The 14,912-nt window shown below is 38.6% G+C and overlaps 1 protein-coding gene across 2 annotated transcripts; it reads left to right on the top strand.

The window, feature by feature from the left end:
- Positions 1 to 335: 335 nt before the first annotated feature.
- On the top strand, positions 336 to 14,897 carry LOC140952876 (transcriptional adapter 2-alpha-like). 2 transcript variants are annotated; one of them, XM_073402324.1, is made up of 19 exons: positions 336 to 359; positions 443 to 555; positions 1,926 to 1,985; positions 2,631 to 2,722; positions 3,838 to 3,878; positions 3,968 to 4,030; positions 4,728 to 4,787; positions 5,769 to 5,857; positions 6,417 to 6,489; positions 7,162 to 7,225; positions 9,160 to 9,203; positions 9,316 to 9,346; positions 9,951 to 10,030; positions 10,913 to 10,984; positions 11,595 to 11,683; positions 11,772 to 11,815; positions 12,625 to 12,668; positions 13,391 to 13,464; positions 14,234 to 14,897. In XM_073402324.1, exons 1-19 carry the CDS (start codon positions 341 to 343, stop codon positions 14,423 to 14,425), a joined length of 1,344 nt encoding a protein of 447 aa, XP_073258425.1. In that variant the 5' UTR covers positions 336 to 340; the 3' UTR covers positions 14,426 to 14,897. The 2 variants fall into 2 exon arrangements, with proteins under 2 accessions (XP_073258425.1, XP_073258426.1); XM_073402325.1 differs by lacking the exons at positions 336 to 359; positions 3,838 to 3,878 and having other exon boundaries at positions 476 to 555.
- Positions 14,898 to 14,912: the final 15 nt, after the last annotated feature.

The raw sequence follows: 14,912 nt of genomic DNA on the forward strand, positions 1-14,912 counted from the left end.
CGAGGAACTTTCCCCGAAAACTACGTCGTGTAAGAAAACACGAGAGTCACCCGGCAGCTTCTCTTTGCTGATTGGCCAGAAAAAAATTTTTCTGGCCAATCAGAAGCAAGCAATTCAAACGCTTCTGGAACTGGTTCGGTAAGAGTAAGTGCCCAGGGGCTCGTCTCGATCGTACAGTAAACTTTCACCACGAACATTTTATCGACGCGACTAATTGCCCCTGGGTCTCCGAGGATGCTAACCCCCCAACCTTATACTGTGTCCGATCGCCCACGCCCACCTTTCCCCGGCCAGGAGCCTGGATGCTCGTTCCAGTCTCCATCCTACTGTAAAAATCAAAATGGCGGTTCTGGTGGAAGGTTTGTTCTTAAAATTTAATACTGAGATTCTTTTCGCAAATACTCGGAATTGTTAACAATATCGAGGCAATTTAACTTAACAGAGAGCCATTCTGTCTGTGAGGAGGATCTTGAGTGTCTGGTGTGTCATGGAGTGGTGAGAGAGCCCTTTGTTCGGTGCTGTAGCTGCTTTCCCAAAGTTGATCTCTGTTTGGAGGTAAGCTTACGTTTTTCTGAGTGCTATCATGAACTAGAACGTAGCTCCTGTAGTCTCTTGGGTATTGAATAGTATCTAACAAAAGGTAACTATAACAAAAATGAATTATTTCATATACTTCACATCATTTCACTCCTCACGGGAGATATCAACTCAATAAATTGACCTCAATGTGTGGCTTCATAGCTCAGTCGGTAGAGCAACGCACCGGTAACGCGGAGGTCACGGGTTCAAATCCCATTGAAGCCCTGATTTTTTTCAGGCTTCTTCTTTCCAATTGCTTAAATTGGAAAATTTTACTGCGATGATCATTCTTCACTTCCAAAAGGTAACTATGTTTCAGCGTCTGGGATACAAAATAATGGACGATGATTGAGACTGCAACGAAATGCAACGTGTAGCAAAAATTAGTCTTAATTTGTCAATCTTAATTTTAACTTTTCATTTTCTTTGTTTCTGATTTTATTTCCAAATGTTTTCCATTTTGTTTTGCTTTCTTCGAATGATTAAAAAGAAAAGAAAAACAAATCCCCCCCCCCCAAAAAAAAAAAAAAATTAAAAAATTAAAAGCTTAATGTAATATGTCAGAGAACAATTAAGGTTTTGTTATGTTTACGTCAGTTCTAGCATGCTTCCATCCCTTGTCAATACAGGGCCCAGGGGTGGGGTGTTAGCAAATTAAGTACGACCCACTAGCCAACCCCAGGGCCACCCATGGGTATTTACACACCTGTGATTATTGACTCATTTATCAAATCCAAACATATGGTGTATATAAACGTGGAAGATGTTACTGAAGGCAGATTGGCTTGTCCTTCAAGATTTTGAAAAAAACTGTATAGGTTTTTTTTAAAGGCATGTGGTTTTATATATTAGGCTGATTTAGCAACAGAATGGGAACGTCAGTTGATGACAGGAAAACACCCGCAGAGGACTGAATGTGACTTCCAGAGCCCAATTTGCTGCTCTGCCATTGGTCAAGCTAGTTGTCGGATTTTTGCCTGCCGTCTTCAACTGAAGTTCCTGTTCTGTTGCTAAATCAGCCTATTGTTGCTTGGGGTTGGCAAGGGAATTGAGGAGGGGTGAGTGAAGCTGGAATTGACTGATGCATTAGCTGTTTGTTTTCTATAGCAATGCTTTTGTTTTGCAGATATATGATAATTTAGTCTGAATAATTTACATTACTTTGTAAATTGGCTTTATTTAGCTGCAATAATAAATTACAGATTGCTGAAATCCTGTTGATGAAGAAATACTATTATAAAAAATAATTTTTCTAATAGCATTTCCTCAGGAACAGGATTTCAATCTGCCTTTCACTGAGCCAACAGTACATGTGTATAATGATAATAATCATTATTTTTTTTAAGTGTTTCTCAAGGGGAGCTGAGAACAAGGAGCATCGGAGTGACCATCGCTATGAAATAATTGTAAGTTTGTTAGATCCTTAAGTCTGCTTTCATCATTAGATGTTCATCAAAGAAGCCATAAAGAGATTGTAGTCCCCCTGATTAGTGTTTAAACTGCTGGTTGCTTAAATCACTTCCACTTTCACTACTGAGTAAATACTACTGCTTGAGTTAATGTAACCACTGCAACTCATTGCTGTAACTATCACTATTGTAACACAAAGCAATAAACCAAAGCATTTAGCAGAACACAACCCTATTCTCCATGGCGGGTGAACACATGTCCCTCGGACCCGTGCACTACACTCTAGGTACGCCTGCATATATACAATAATCACTTTCACCATAGTACATTTGTGAAACCTACATGTAAGAATGTAGTGGTTTAAGAACCTACTTTTAGAAATTTTCCATTTTAATAAGAACCTGTTTAGCCAAGCAATTTCTGGCAGGTTCTTATATATGGGCTACAGTTATTATGATGAGGATATCAACCAAGGAGTTTCACTTTGAGATTGTTCATAGTTCAAGTTGAATTTGAGATTCTGCAGAGTTCCACATTTGAGTGGGCGTTCTTCAGTTTGGGTCTGAGTTAGTGCAAAAATTTGGCTGGCAACTACATACATGTTAACTCTTATGTTCTTGTTTGTTTTGCTATCTGTTTAGAGTAACAATTTTTCAGTTTTGGAAAAGAGCTGGAATGCACAAGAAGAAATCGACCTTTTGGATGGGATCTCTTATTGTGGCTTTCAAAACTGGTTAGATTTTACTTTACTTACCTATAATACTAAATGAGGTGGATTTATTTGCATTTATACCCTGTTCCATTTGCCCAATGGAATTTTTTATTGTTTCTAAGCTTATAAACAATAGAAAATCATCGCCATTAGGGAAATGTGAGGCTATATTTATACATAGATGTTACAGATGAAATTTATTTTAAGGTTATTTTTTTTTAACCTAATTTATTTTTTTAAGCCTGGTTTATTTTTAACATTTTGTTTAAACTAGTTTATTTATAAACCTAAGTAATTTTCCACATGTCCCTCAAAACATGTTCCTCCTTGAAAAAGTAAAGTGGAAGTGAAGAAAATGAAGTAAAATATTTTAAATTTCCAACTGGATTCTTAACTATCAACAATTTTAATGATGCTCTGCACTATTCACAAACGGGTATGTTTTTATGGGCCGATAGTCGGGAATTTCCCCAGGCTACTATGATCTTAACCCCTGGCTACTTTCATAGGAAAACAAATGAAAAATACAACCAAAAGATATCCCTAGCTATTTAATTGAACCTGGCATACTTGTTTTATTTACCCAGCAGCTTGAAATCTTAGTGACAGTCCTGCCCAAATTTATAAGTTTTTAGAGAGTCCTTTTAAAAGAATTCAATTTGGCAGGATACAAATTATATGCTGTTTGAGTGAATTGTGGAGTTGTTGTCATAATAAGGATTGTTCCAATAATATTAGGCCATTTACCAGTGATGATGTTTGACAATAACTACCAGAATTCATGTTGTTTTTGCTTTCTCTTTTTAATTTTTCAATCCTCCAGAGGTTTAAAAAACATTAGCCCTAAATTGCACAAGAAAACATTAAATCAATGGATTTTGTAAGTTTAAATAAAATGACATCATCGTGCATGCTTTATTGAAAAACAATCAGTAAAAATCAAAGGCAATTGGTGAAAAATGGTTCAAGGTTGAACAGAACATTTGTTCATCAGCATCAATATTAATGTTAATTCAGGTTAGTGAATTAAATTTATTGATTATGGCAGGAGTGATGTTGCTTTATTACTGGCACTTTTCCAGTTTTCAGAATTAACATTTTCTTGTATTTCTTTGACTTTGTATCAACAATGTTAGGAAAGAGGTTTCAAAACAAGTTCAAAGTAAAACAGAACAAGGTCAGACTTTAATTTTTCTGTATTGAATAGAGGTATGTGGTGTGTTTTTTACAGAAAAAAATGTCAAGATTTTCTGTTTTGTCTTTCAGAGTGTGAAGAACACTACCTAGAATGTTATATTAATGATCCTTGCAAAGCTCTTCAGATACCAGGTACAATATTTACCAAGATGACTCTTACGTGGAAGTTTTCACCTGGAAAAAAATGTTTTAATAAAAAATTGGAGTGTAGGAGGAACTTTGTCAGTGATTACAGATATTTAGGTAGTCCAGTTTCTCCCGCCACAACTCTGTTACAGTATTTTTTATTTCAATGTTTCTAGATTGCCTATTAACAATTTTTTTAAAACTCGTTGAAATGTTAATTTTTTTTTCAGTGCAATTAGTTATAAGTTAAGTTTGAACATAAATTGATTTGCCACAAATATTAATAGAAAAAAATCTTGTAGTGTGGGGAAGCCTAATGGGCTTCTTCTTTTGAAGTAAATATTTTTTAATGAATTTCTGATGTGACAATCAGTTGCTTAGCTGCAGTAAACAACAATGTGTGAAGTCTAGATATTTCATCTTACTGTAGAGAGTGTTTTGTTTTAAAAAATAAGAATCAGGCTAAAGCAAGTAAAGAGGAAGAAAAGAAAGGTTGATGATGAGAGTCTCAATTGAGATGTGAGAAAGAGGATACATGTACTTGTAGGACTAATTTATAAGTTATGATAATGGAACATATTATTATATTAATATAGTGCATGAAAATACACAACCCAAAAAGCTGTGAATGTTGCCTTCTCTCCAGCAAGAAAGAAGGATATCCTTGCTGATTCAACTGAACTTCTTTATTGTTGTATTTTAGAACTAAGACCAGTTCCTGTGTGTGACCCACCACCATCTACTGCTGCAATGCCATTTAAAGGTACAGTAAGAGAATTATAACTATTTTAACTGAAGATACTTATGATTTACTGAATAAATGACAGTTTTGCTTTCTTTGTGTAATGCATCCTTGGGGAGGCAGAAGCAGATAATTGGGACATGATACTTTGTGCAAAATTCTAGCAAAGATTACAAGAGGTCCTTTAGAGTTTTCCTTGGGAGTAAGTCCAATAACTGAAGTAGTTATAGAGGTGTTAAATTTCCTGCTTTTGATTGGCATGGTAACAATTACTTTTTAAATTAGTAACTTGAAATACCTGTAGGCTGGCATACTGCGTAGTTATGTGCAACTGTAATGAGGCAAAAAAATGTTAAAACAAACAAAAGGCCACTAGACCAATCTAGCCAATGTTTACGTGACATTTTGTTTGATGTTGTATTCAGTAGTCATCTAGGAAATTTAGAGCAGCTAAGGAGGTGAAAAATCAACAGATTTTTAGGAACACTCAGTACAAGAATATTATTATAACTCCTCACCAATATTGATTATCTTGGGAACTTGTGCCTTGAGTTAAACTATTAGTGGGTAGGGCCTAAGACAACTCAGGCATAGCAGGAAGGTATCCATAGCAACCCTGTTAGTGGAAACAATCCCTGCAGCAGCCACTAATAAGAACTGTCAAACTGTGACCTGATGCAGAGGAAAAGTCTTAACTGACTGGGTAATTACCTTTAAGAACAGACCAACCTGGGAACAGGGAGGGTGGGGCAGAAGGAAACTTCTATGATTTGCGATGATACAAGCAATAGATCTGCAAAGCCCTAAAACAAAAGGAAGAAGGAAAAGCAAAGGAATTAGGTAACAAACCCTGCCAACCTAAAAGGCACCCCTACAGAATATGTGCCTTGGAGGGTGAAGTCACTGGCCACATTTGCTCACGATTAACCTTGCCCAAAAAAGATTTAGCCTTATTTTGATCAAATTTTAGTATTGAACTGTGGTTTTGTAAAATTTTTGCAGCATCAGAAGATCCTCCTCGTCCCCCAATGGATTCCACCCGAAGCTTTGATATGTCTGGATACATGCCATGCAGAGGAGACTTTGATGTGGTATTGCTTATTATTACTTGAGTGTTTTGTTTTTGCCATTTGTTGTGTTTGTAAACTTGGTAAATTTCAGATTACTTGTCCTAAAGTGCAGATTATTTTCTCACTGGTTGCCCGTCTTGCCTCCTTGCTTGACTTCATATTCATATCGTAGAAGAAACTTGATAATGATGAAAAACACTCCAAATTATGAGCCCTCTAGTCTTCAAAAAAGTCTTGTGTCTTCTCCAAAAATTGGATATGGCAGAGTCAAAACATGTATCACTATGCAAGTATATGTTGTTGTGGCGTCAAGCCCACAAATAGTACAAAAGTTTTGTTAACTGCTGATCAGATGTCTTGTAACTTTTGAAACTGTAGTGATAGAGAGAACTTGAAAAACAAAAAAAAAGCAAAAAGGGGAAAAGTTTCCCTTTTTCAATATAATGCTGGTTACATTCCAGAAAGTAGATGTAGTATTTGTCTTTGTTTGTAGTTGTACCTTTATTTTTGTTGAGATAATTAGGTCCCTTCTTTTGTCCAATGACATCAGCATGACTGTGCTTTTATTCTCATCCTACAGGAGTATGATAACTATGCAGAGGTAGACATAAAGGAGATTGAATTTGATCCCGTGGACTCTCATCTTCTTCAAGGTAGAGAAATCAAGATGCTTCCGCCCTTTGGAAATCCCTGGAATTTGAAAAGTTACACGGAGAGGGGGCGTAAATTTGACAACAGTTTTTGTTTTTGGAGGTGGTAAATTGACACTATGTACAGGGCTGTCATGAGGGATTTTCCGCCAGCGACTACAAGCATGTCTCGTGGCTACTTTCAGATGGAAGACAAAGAAAATAGAGCTAAAAGAACTTCCTACCTACTAATTGCATTTTCGTGGTAACTTGAAATCTTAGTGACAGCCCACTATATGGGAGGGGTGGGGAATTGCAATATAACATCTTGAAATAAACAGTGTTTACTATAATGCGTCAGGGAAGTGACTGGGAAGAGGAATTTAATGGGAAATTGTGTCCTTCCTTATTTTGGCCAGAGAAAAAAGCCTGTAAGAGCTATGCACTATATTGCAAAGTAGATTATTGTTTTAAAATTGTTAAAAATTTCTGGCCATTTTTCTTTCCCATGTATCTCCCGTGCATTAAGGAGCATTTCATCGTCAACTCTGTTTTAAGACGGGAATTTCAACATTTCCTTTTTACCGCAAATATTTTAAATGGCCAGGAAATATTTTAAAGTTTCAAGTTGACCCTTTTCAATTTAGTTCATCTACATATTCTGCTTGATTCTGATCTTTGCCTCTTTCTTTGCAGAGCTTAAAATTGCTGCTATTGAAATATACTTGTCTCGGCTGCAACAGAGATTTCTGAGAAAACGGTAAGTGGCTTCTTTTGTAGTGAATTAGTGTCAAGCCTACTCTGGGTGCTAGGGACTTTTCAGGTGCAGTTTCTGGTTTCGGTCAAGTCTTTATAGTGACACGCACGAAAAGCTTCTGGAATAGAGCGCTATTGCTCTGATAGCACCCAGCTAATCGCAAGCACGGTTAGATCGGTTTGATCCAGTTTTTGGACAAGACGGCTAATTGGATCCTAAGGATGTAAGGAAAAAACCTCTGGTACCCAGGGTATGCACAGCCTCTTAATTCCTTCACTCCGATAGCCAACTTGGGTACTTACTATTAGTATCCATTCGCGGCAATCAAACATTCAGGGCTCAAATTAAACTTTTGGCGTAAGCTGATTTGTTAAAGCTATTTTGATTGAGATTCTCAATTGGCTGACTGTCGGGAAAAGTAATATTAGCACCTTATCACTAAATTTTTCATCCACGATGTCCCTTAAGTTTGCCCAAGAAAGCTCAAGAAACATTAATGTTGTAGCCCGACTTGACACATTACTAATATTCTTACTTTTTTTGACAAGATTTATTGTACGGTGTTAAATTTGTGTTTTATACATTCTTTGGGTTTGTACGGTGTTTCTATGTTTTTAAGTTTCTTTGTACGTCACTTCCTTCACATGATCTAAGTCTTCTTCGTCTGTACATGTACGTTACTTCACTCACACGACGTTAGTCTTGCCTCAAGGCAAGAAGAAACAAGGAAGACCGCGTACATCGTATCTACAGTATGCTCATCTCCTCAGTCCTGGGAGATATTCAGTGAAGGGATGCTGCAACTACACCGTATTATTCCCCTTGCTCACGAATGCTGCAGTTGGAGGGAACTTTTGGTCGAATTTCCTCTGAACGTTTTTCTGTACCTTCGTTCGGTCGTAAGGTGTTAATCTTCTCTTAATTTTTTACGTTTTTCTGTGCGGCAGAGTTTATGTGTTATTTACCAGAACGTTAGTCGTTTTTAGGAACTAAATCACCCTGCTAAATGTTGTCTTCCCTGTAAGCTAAATACTAAAGCGAGAGACTCAAATGACTAAACTGTTCCTCGTTACCTAACGGACCGATGTCGGCTCAGCATAAACTATCAGCAAAAAATACGATGAACCAGCACCTACTACATTGGAAATACAACTTTTCACAAAATGAAAAGGTCTCAATGACCATACTAACCAATATCACTAAAATGAGCCAGCTGCTTACGTTTCAGAACTGAACTGCATGTTCCATCTCACTTGACTGACCCACCCATCGAACTTACATAACTGACTTTAGTGTCCCAATTGACCGATATCTCTTTTCAATTTGTTCCAACTCATCCAGTTGACTGAAATGACTCCATATGTCCCATCTGAGCTTACTGACCCATATAAAGACTACCCCTTGCATTGTGTCCTACTTAATAGGCCATCCCAATGTAGCCATTTGCCACAGCTGACACAACAAACCTACATGCCTGAACTGCGCATATAGAGCTGACTAACTTGTCCGAAATGTGCACCCAGCGTACCTCTCCTATAAAACTGCCTTGTACGTCATAAACGCGCACATTTTGTGACTGACCCATTTGCTCTAAATGGACTCAAATGGAGTGACAATCCCAACCAGAGGCCGCCTAAGCTCGGTACATAAATTACCGTGAGTTTCGATACTGTTTTGCATATTACGAACGATTTAAAGACTTTGTATCGAAACTCGCGATAATAAATGCACCGAGCTTGGGCCACCTGTGTCTCAGCTGATCCATCTTCCCCAGCTAACTTGACCAACATTACTGATTCACGTCCGAAACGAATCGACTGATCAATGCAGACCAAATCATTGGTTGAATTCTGTTTATGACGTTATTTAAGAATTGGTGTATGGTGTTCTCTCAAAAAGGCATGCGATAACCCGAGCTTTGTTCAATCTCTCTGCAGAATTGTACGGAGATATGGACTCATAAACATACAAAAATGGCAAAGTATGTTCAGTGTGCTTGTACGAGATGTATTACACAATGTGTTCTTTAGGAGTGTCCACTCGTTTGTAATAACACGGAGTCTAAATCCCATTTTGTTTCCTGTGAATTTTAGTGTTAGAGAGGAGACAATCAAAAGCAGAAAGGTATGATTTTTCTCTTTGTTGTGTTTTCCCGTGTTAGAGAAATGCGACCTTACCCTGTCCTTGGATGTGAGGTATAACAGATCTTCTCCCCTCTTCAAGAAGGAAAGAAGAAAGATAGCAATTTCAGTTATTTATCCATGGTTATGAGACTGTCATTTCCAATCAAAGAAACAACATGACCAGTAATTCTACCTGAGACTCTTTGAAATTAGCTATATCTTGAGGTACCAGTCAATGGTGGAAAAAATATCCTGTTGGTAACATGCACTTCCCTGATGCGCGCAACACTTGCTCTTATAACGCTTAGTTGTTATAACTGGTTTACCTGCTTGAGCTTTAAATCACTTTATGTTTCATTCCATACTGGTGATGATGATGTTCTGGGTAGTACTTCTCAGTGAATTGTCCTGCCACGAGGAAAACTTACTTCAACCAATCAGAAGCACTACCCAGATCTTGGTAGTGACATGTCATCGGTATGGAATTTCTGCGCTCATTTCTCAGAAGTCGTTTTGCGGCAAAAACAGTGGTGTCGTCTCGGCTGTTTTGTCAGGCTTTTTATTCAAGTTTAATGCCTGAGGATCCGTTTTTGGTTTTAATACAGGGATCTGCGTGAGAGCCTTAGGCCCTTTTGTCGTCTCCTCTCACCTGAACAACATGAAATGTTTGTGCAAGGATTGCTGAGTAAGTAAGACGAGCAGTGTTTTAAAGTTTTCTTTTCTTTTTCTTTTTCTAAACACGGGTAAACCGTTATTTATATTTTGTTCATGTATACTGTAAACCCTCTACTAAGTGCCCCCCCCCCCCACCCCGCCCTCTCTAATCAGCTCCTCTTTTTCAGGGCATTAAACCCCCTTCTCCTCCTTGCTAATTGTTCACAGCCAAATTAATAAATGATAGACTGTATTAATTAATCAGGACTGCAACACTTCATGTACACTGATCCGGTATGGTTTATTTACCTGCTGGAAGTCTGGATTCGTTTTTTTTTTCTTTTTTTATCTTCGGCTGTATGACCTCAAGCTTCAAATGGTTTAGTTTTTCCACTCTGCCATCTAGTTTTTTATGGAGAATTGGTGCCATCTCCTGGTTGTTTGAAAAAGCAGCATAGCGACCCGTTTCGCTAAATTTAATAAGGGCTGGTCGTTTTTTACCTGTGAGAGCTACGCAGGATAATATTCTCGCTACAAATAATGCCGAAGTTCGTAGTCTAGTCGAAGGCTTTTTGTTCGTAGTAGTCTTAGCTTTCCCGAAAATCAATATTAACTACACTGCTCTCTTAAAAACAGATTGCTTTGTACTACTTTCATGAAATTCATTAAATCACCACGCATGTAATGCTCCCTTATCTGAAAGGGACCCCCCAAAACCAGGCAAGATTTTGAAAATGACCCCCAGCAAAATGGCTGGTCCCCCCCCCCTTACAGTTAAAAAAAGGCCAGCCCCTAACCCCCCTCTCAAAAAGTCCCCCCTTCCCTCAAGCGTGCTTCAAATAAGTGAGCCCCCTGGGGAAAATTTAATTTACAGTAAATGACTGAACATTTAAGGTTTTCAAATTGTTTATAGTGGAAAAATTCCTCAAGAGACAAGTCACTAGTTTACAAGAATACAGATCGGCAGGAATTTGTACGAGAAAAGGTTTGTCTCTTGAATAGTGAAATAATTAAACAATGAAGTGTAGTGATTGCTTGTAAATCTTTATTACAGCTAAGAGACCTTTGAAAAATCTTCAGATTGTTAAGAAAAATACCTCCCTTACAGATACTCAATCTTAATCATAACTATAACAAAATTCTCAAATCTGATTGGCTAACAACTGCCCTGATTTCAGCACTAATAGGACAGTGTAATAGGACAGTACGCGTCATGTCCAAGTTATTAGAGTTGGCTCTTTTTCTCTACTAGCAAAAAAACTCTCGGAATCACTTTTTTTTAATTTAAAAAAGCATAAAATATTATAAGTTTTGTTATAGTTATGATTAATTGGTATCAGAACTTCGTGTCGTCCAATTCGGTCTGTAATCTGGGTGAGGTACCAGAAAGCAACTGGCTAAAGTGAACATTGATGGTCTTAGTGTCGGTGAGAGCATTATAGCTCCCGTAACTTCAGTTAGGAACTTGGGATCATGGTTTGATCAGAACCTGAGTATGATACCACACATTAATAAGATACGTAATGTAGTGAGGGTAACGCTTGACAGTTACAATAGGAACTGATAACTGATTGTTTTCTTAATTCTCATTTTAGGTGCAGAGGTTTATGAGCGATTGAACAAACATCGTGAAGACGACAAAACACGCAGAAAAATGTTGGATGACGCTCTTGTTCACATTCAGGTAATACCGGCGACGGCGCCGGAACCATGGGAGTTTGAGAATTTGATCTAACATCAGCTGTCTTACTTTATGAATATGTCTCTTACAGGACGAGAAAGCTTGTCAAGCATGGCTACACAGACAGGCTCTGATGTAAGTCACACATGAATGAAGGGTTCAGTTAGGGGGTGAAATACAAAGATTTAGTTTTATCACCTTGCCATGGTGGGATCCAAGAGTCTCTTACCCAGTCGCTCATAGTCTCGAAACGTTACGCTCCCTTGGGAAGAAGCGTTGCGTGACAAAACAAACAAGGTCCTTGATGGAGACTAGGATAAAGAAACCGGCGTTGAAAAGCCCTTCCTCTTCGTTAGAGAGAATCAGAGGTTTGTAGGTCGTGTGCGGTTTATACCGCCGGATTTTGAAGCTTTGTCATGAGCGGGAACATGGTAACGTGAAAATGTCTAATGTAGTCACTGGATTAACTCTCATAGTCTTTCGGGTAACTCTCGGAGGAAACAAGTACGCTAGTGATGCATTGAGATGTTTCCGACACGTTTGTAAATGTTGTCTTGTTTTTTTTTTTTTGGCGGTTACCAGTCAGAATGTAAGGGTCACTTGATCAAGCTGGCAGGTGAATGCAAAGGAGTACCCTTTTATCTCAAACAGATCGTTAAGTCTCCGTAGTAAATCATAAAAGGCGTTGCTAGAATAGGCAATTTTCCCTTCTGTGCTAATGGATTTGCATCAAAATTGTCTACCTTTCTTAAGGGAAACGGTGGTTTCAGTCCTGACTAAACATGATTACTTTAACTGTAGTACTCGAGCACGCTATTCGCTCCAGCGCAGAAACAAGAAAGATAATCCTTTATAAACCTTTATAGTATAAACACTCCTCTAGAGAATGGAATTGACTGTTATTCACTGTTGTCTTAAAAGCTTTTTGAACATTCTTTTTACAGAGATTCAGGGCAGAGCTTAGCTCCCATACCTCTTCCCAGTTTGGGTAAGTTTTCGTAATTATGCTAATTATGCCATTCGCAGGGCTTCGGCGTTTATGTTCTTCACGTGGCTATTTCAAGAGAAGAATTTAGTATCCGAAAGTATCCGTTTTTCCAATCTCAGAGCCAGAAGCGTATGGCTTTTTTTATTGCCATTTTTCATTCGGCAATAAAAATTTATGGAAGCATTACATTGATAGGAAAGTGCTTGAGCTTTTCCGACCCTCAGGATACCATGCTAAATTAGTGCCCCACGGCGGTTTGAGGCCGTCTGTTAAGGGTGCGACAAAATAGCTCGACCAACGATTGGTCGGACCCCTTGTGGAGTCTACATGAGTCGTTGTTCCCCTAATCACCAGACTGTAAGCTTATGCTACATCTTGTAGGCGTCATGAGGTGTCCATCCTCCTACTGGTTGACGTTACGTGAGAACGGATAAGTTGTTGGACAGGCGATGAGCGCAAATTCGTTCTTCGTTACCATGACAACTCAAATGTTTTGTTCGTTGTGAACCAGGATTACCCTTTGCTAACCAGGTTTCGAACGTCTTGGCCCAGTTTGTTTTAGCAAAACGCAGTTGTTTGCGGAAGCACCGAGAGCTTTTGATTCTTTAAATAAAGAGCCTCCTGAAAATTCATCTCCTACCTGTGACAAAAGTTTGTTATGGCCTTAAACAGGTCCCTGCTTAGAACTAAGCGTTGTTTATTTTTTTTTTCCGCTATTGAAGGTCGTAAGCCTGCGGCTCGGTTGGACATCAGTGGCACTCCAGGCGTGGAACAACTTCGACCAATGGAAAGAGAGGTACGTTAATCATAAGAGTGGAGATGGGTGTGAAGGCTATTGGATGTGTGAACGGAGAGGAGAGAGGGTGAGGATAAGGATATTAAGGTAACAGGAAGGTGGAACGTGCTAGATCACGAAACATTCCAAAATAGGAAGAAGACTACCTACTTTCTTAGATGTATCATCATCATCGTTATCGTCATAATTATTATCATCATCATCGTCATCAGCATTTAATTTTTTTGTATAAAGCATGTTATACATATAAGACAGCTTTAAAGCTAATGTAGACCTGCTACAGCGGTACACACATAGACTCACTCTTGTTTAAGATTGACCACACTACCTATTAGGCGGTATTTACGTCCCCTACTCTTTAAGAACAGCTTTGTGGGTTCTTTTACGTCCCACAAGAATCAGAGCAGTGAACGATTTGTGACAGTAGGACAAGGGTTTTTCGTCCTTATTCGAGAAGACTGGAATGTCTAATCGTTTTTAGAACAAAGGCAGCGCATTCTCCTCGCTTATTTAAAGACCCCAGCTGAGTGTAGGTCCGGCCGGGATTGGACCCGCGACCTCCCGCTTGGTTCTTTTGAGGTAACCGCGCGGAAGTTAGCTTTCGTTTAAGAGGGTAGTCAATCCTGCTCCAGGAAAGAAGAATCGAAGTGGTAATCGCGAATTAAGAACTTCTTTTTAACTGCTACACGTAGCCGACTGTTTTAGTCTCTGTACGTTGTCTCCCCATTCATTAATGTCTTATTTGCCCTTCTCTTCTCCCTTCGTACAGTTATGTAGCAATTTGCGGTTGATGCCTCAAGATTACCAGAGCTACAAATCTACCCTAATAAAGGAATACGAGAAGCAGGGATTCCTGAGACTCGCCCAAGCCCGCACACTCATCCGCATTGATGTCAACAAGACTAGAAAGATGTATAACTTCTTTTTAGAGCAAGGCTGGATTAAACAACCCGATGGATAACTCAGAAAGTAAAACGATTTTGGAGTAATTTTTTTCGAGAATCACGGTAACTTTTCGTACCACAATTGTTGTTAAAATCGATTTCCCGTCAAAAATGCAACAACCGTTTACGAAAGGGCATCGGCATCGCAGTGATATTCTTCGGTTTTCAATATGCATAGCCATATGTAAAAACTTTTTGAAAGTTCTAAACATGTACTTGTGCATTTAAACACGGCCTTGTACTGCAAAAGTGGACATAGTAAAGAACAGTAAAAGCCGTTCATAAGACCCCAACTCAGTATTAATAAGCTGTGCGTGGAGGTTTTAGTTTAAAACCCTGTAAAAACGTGTCGGGCTAATATCTGCTGATTTAGTCTCCCATCTGTTCTATCCCTTTCATATTGATTCATACATTAACTGAAATCGTTAAATTTAAGATTCCTGTAAATTCCTCGCAGTTATAGCTGGAGGCAGTTCCTACCCCTTTTCCTCGTGGTGTTAACCT

This window comes from Porites lutea, chromosome 11 (assembly GCF_958299795.1).
Source record: "Porites lutea chromosome 11, jaPorLute2.1, whole genome shotgun sequence".
Classification (NCBI taxonomy): domain Eukaryota; kingdom Metazoa; phylum Cnidaria; class Anthozoa; order Scleractinia; family Poritidae; genus Porites; species Porites lutea.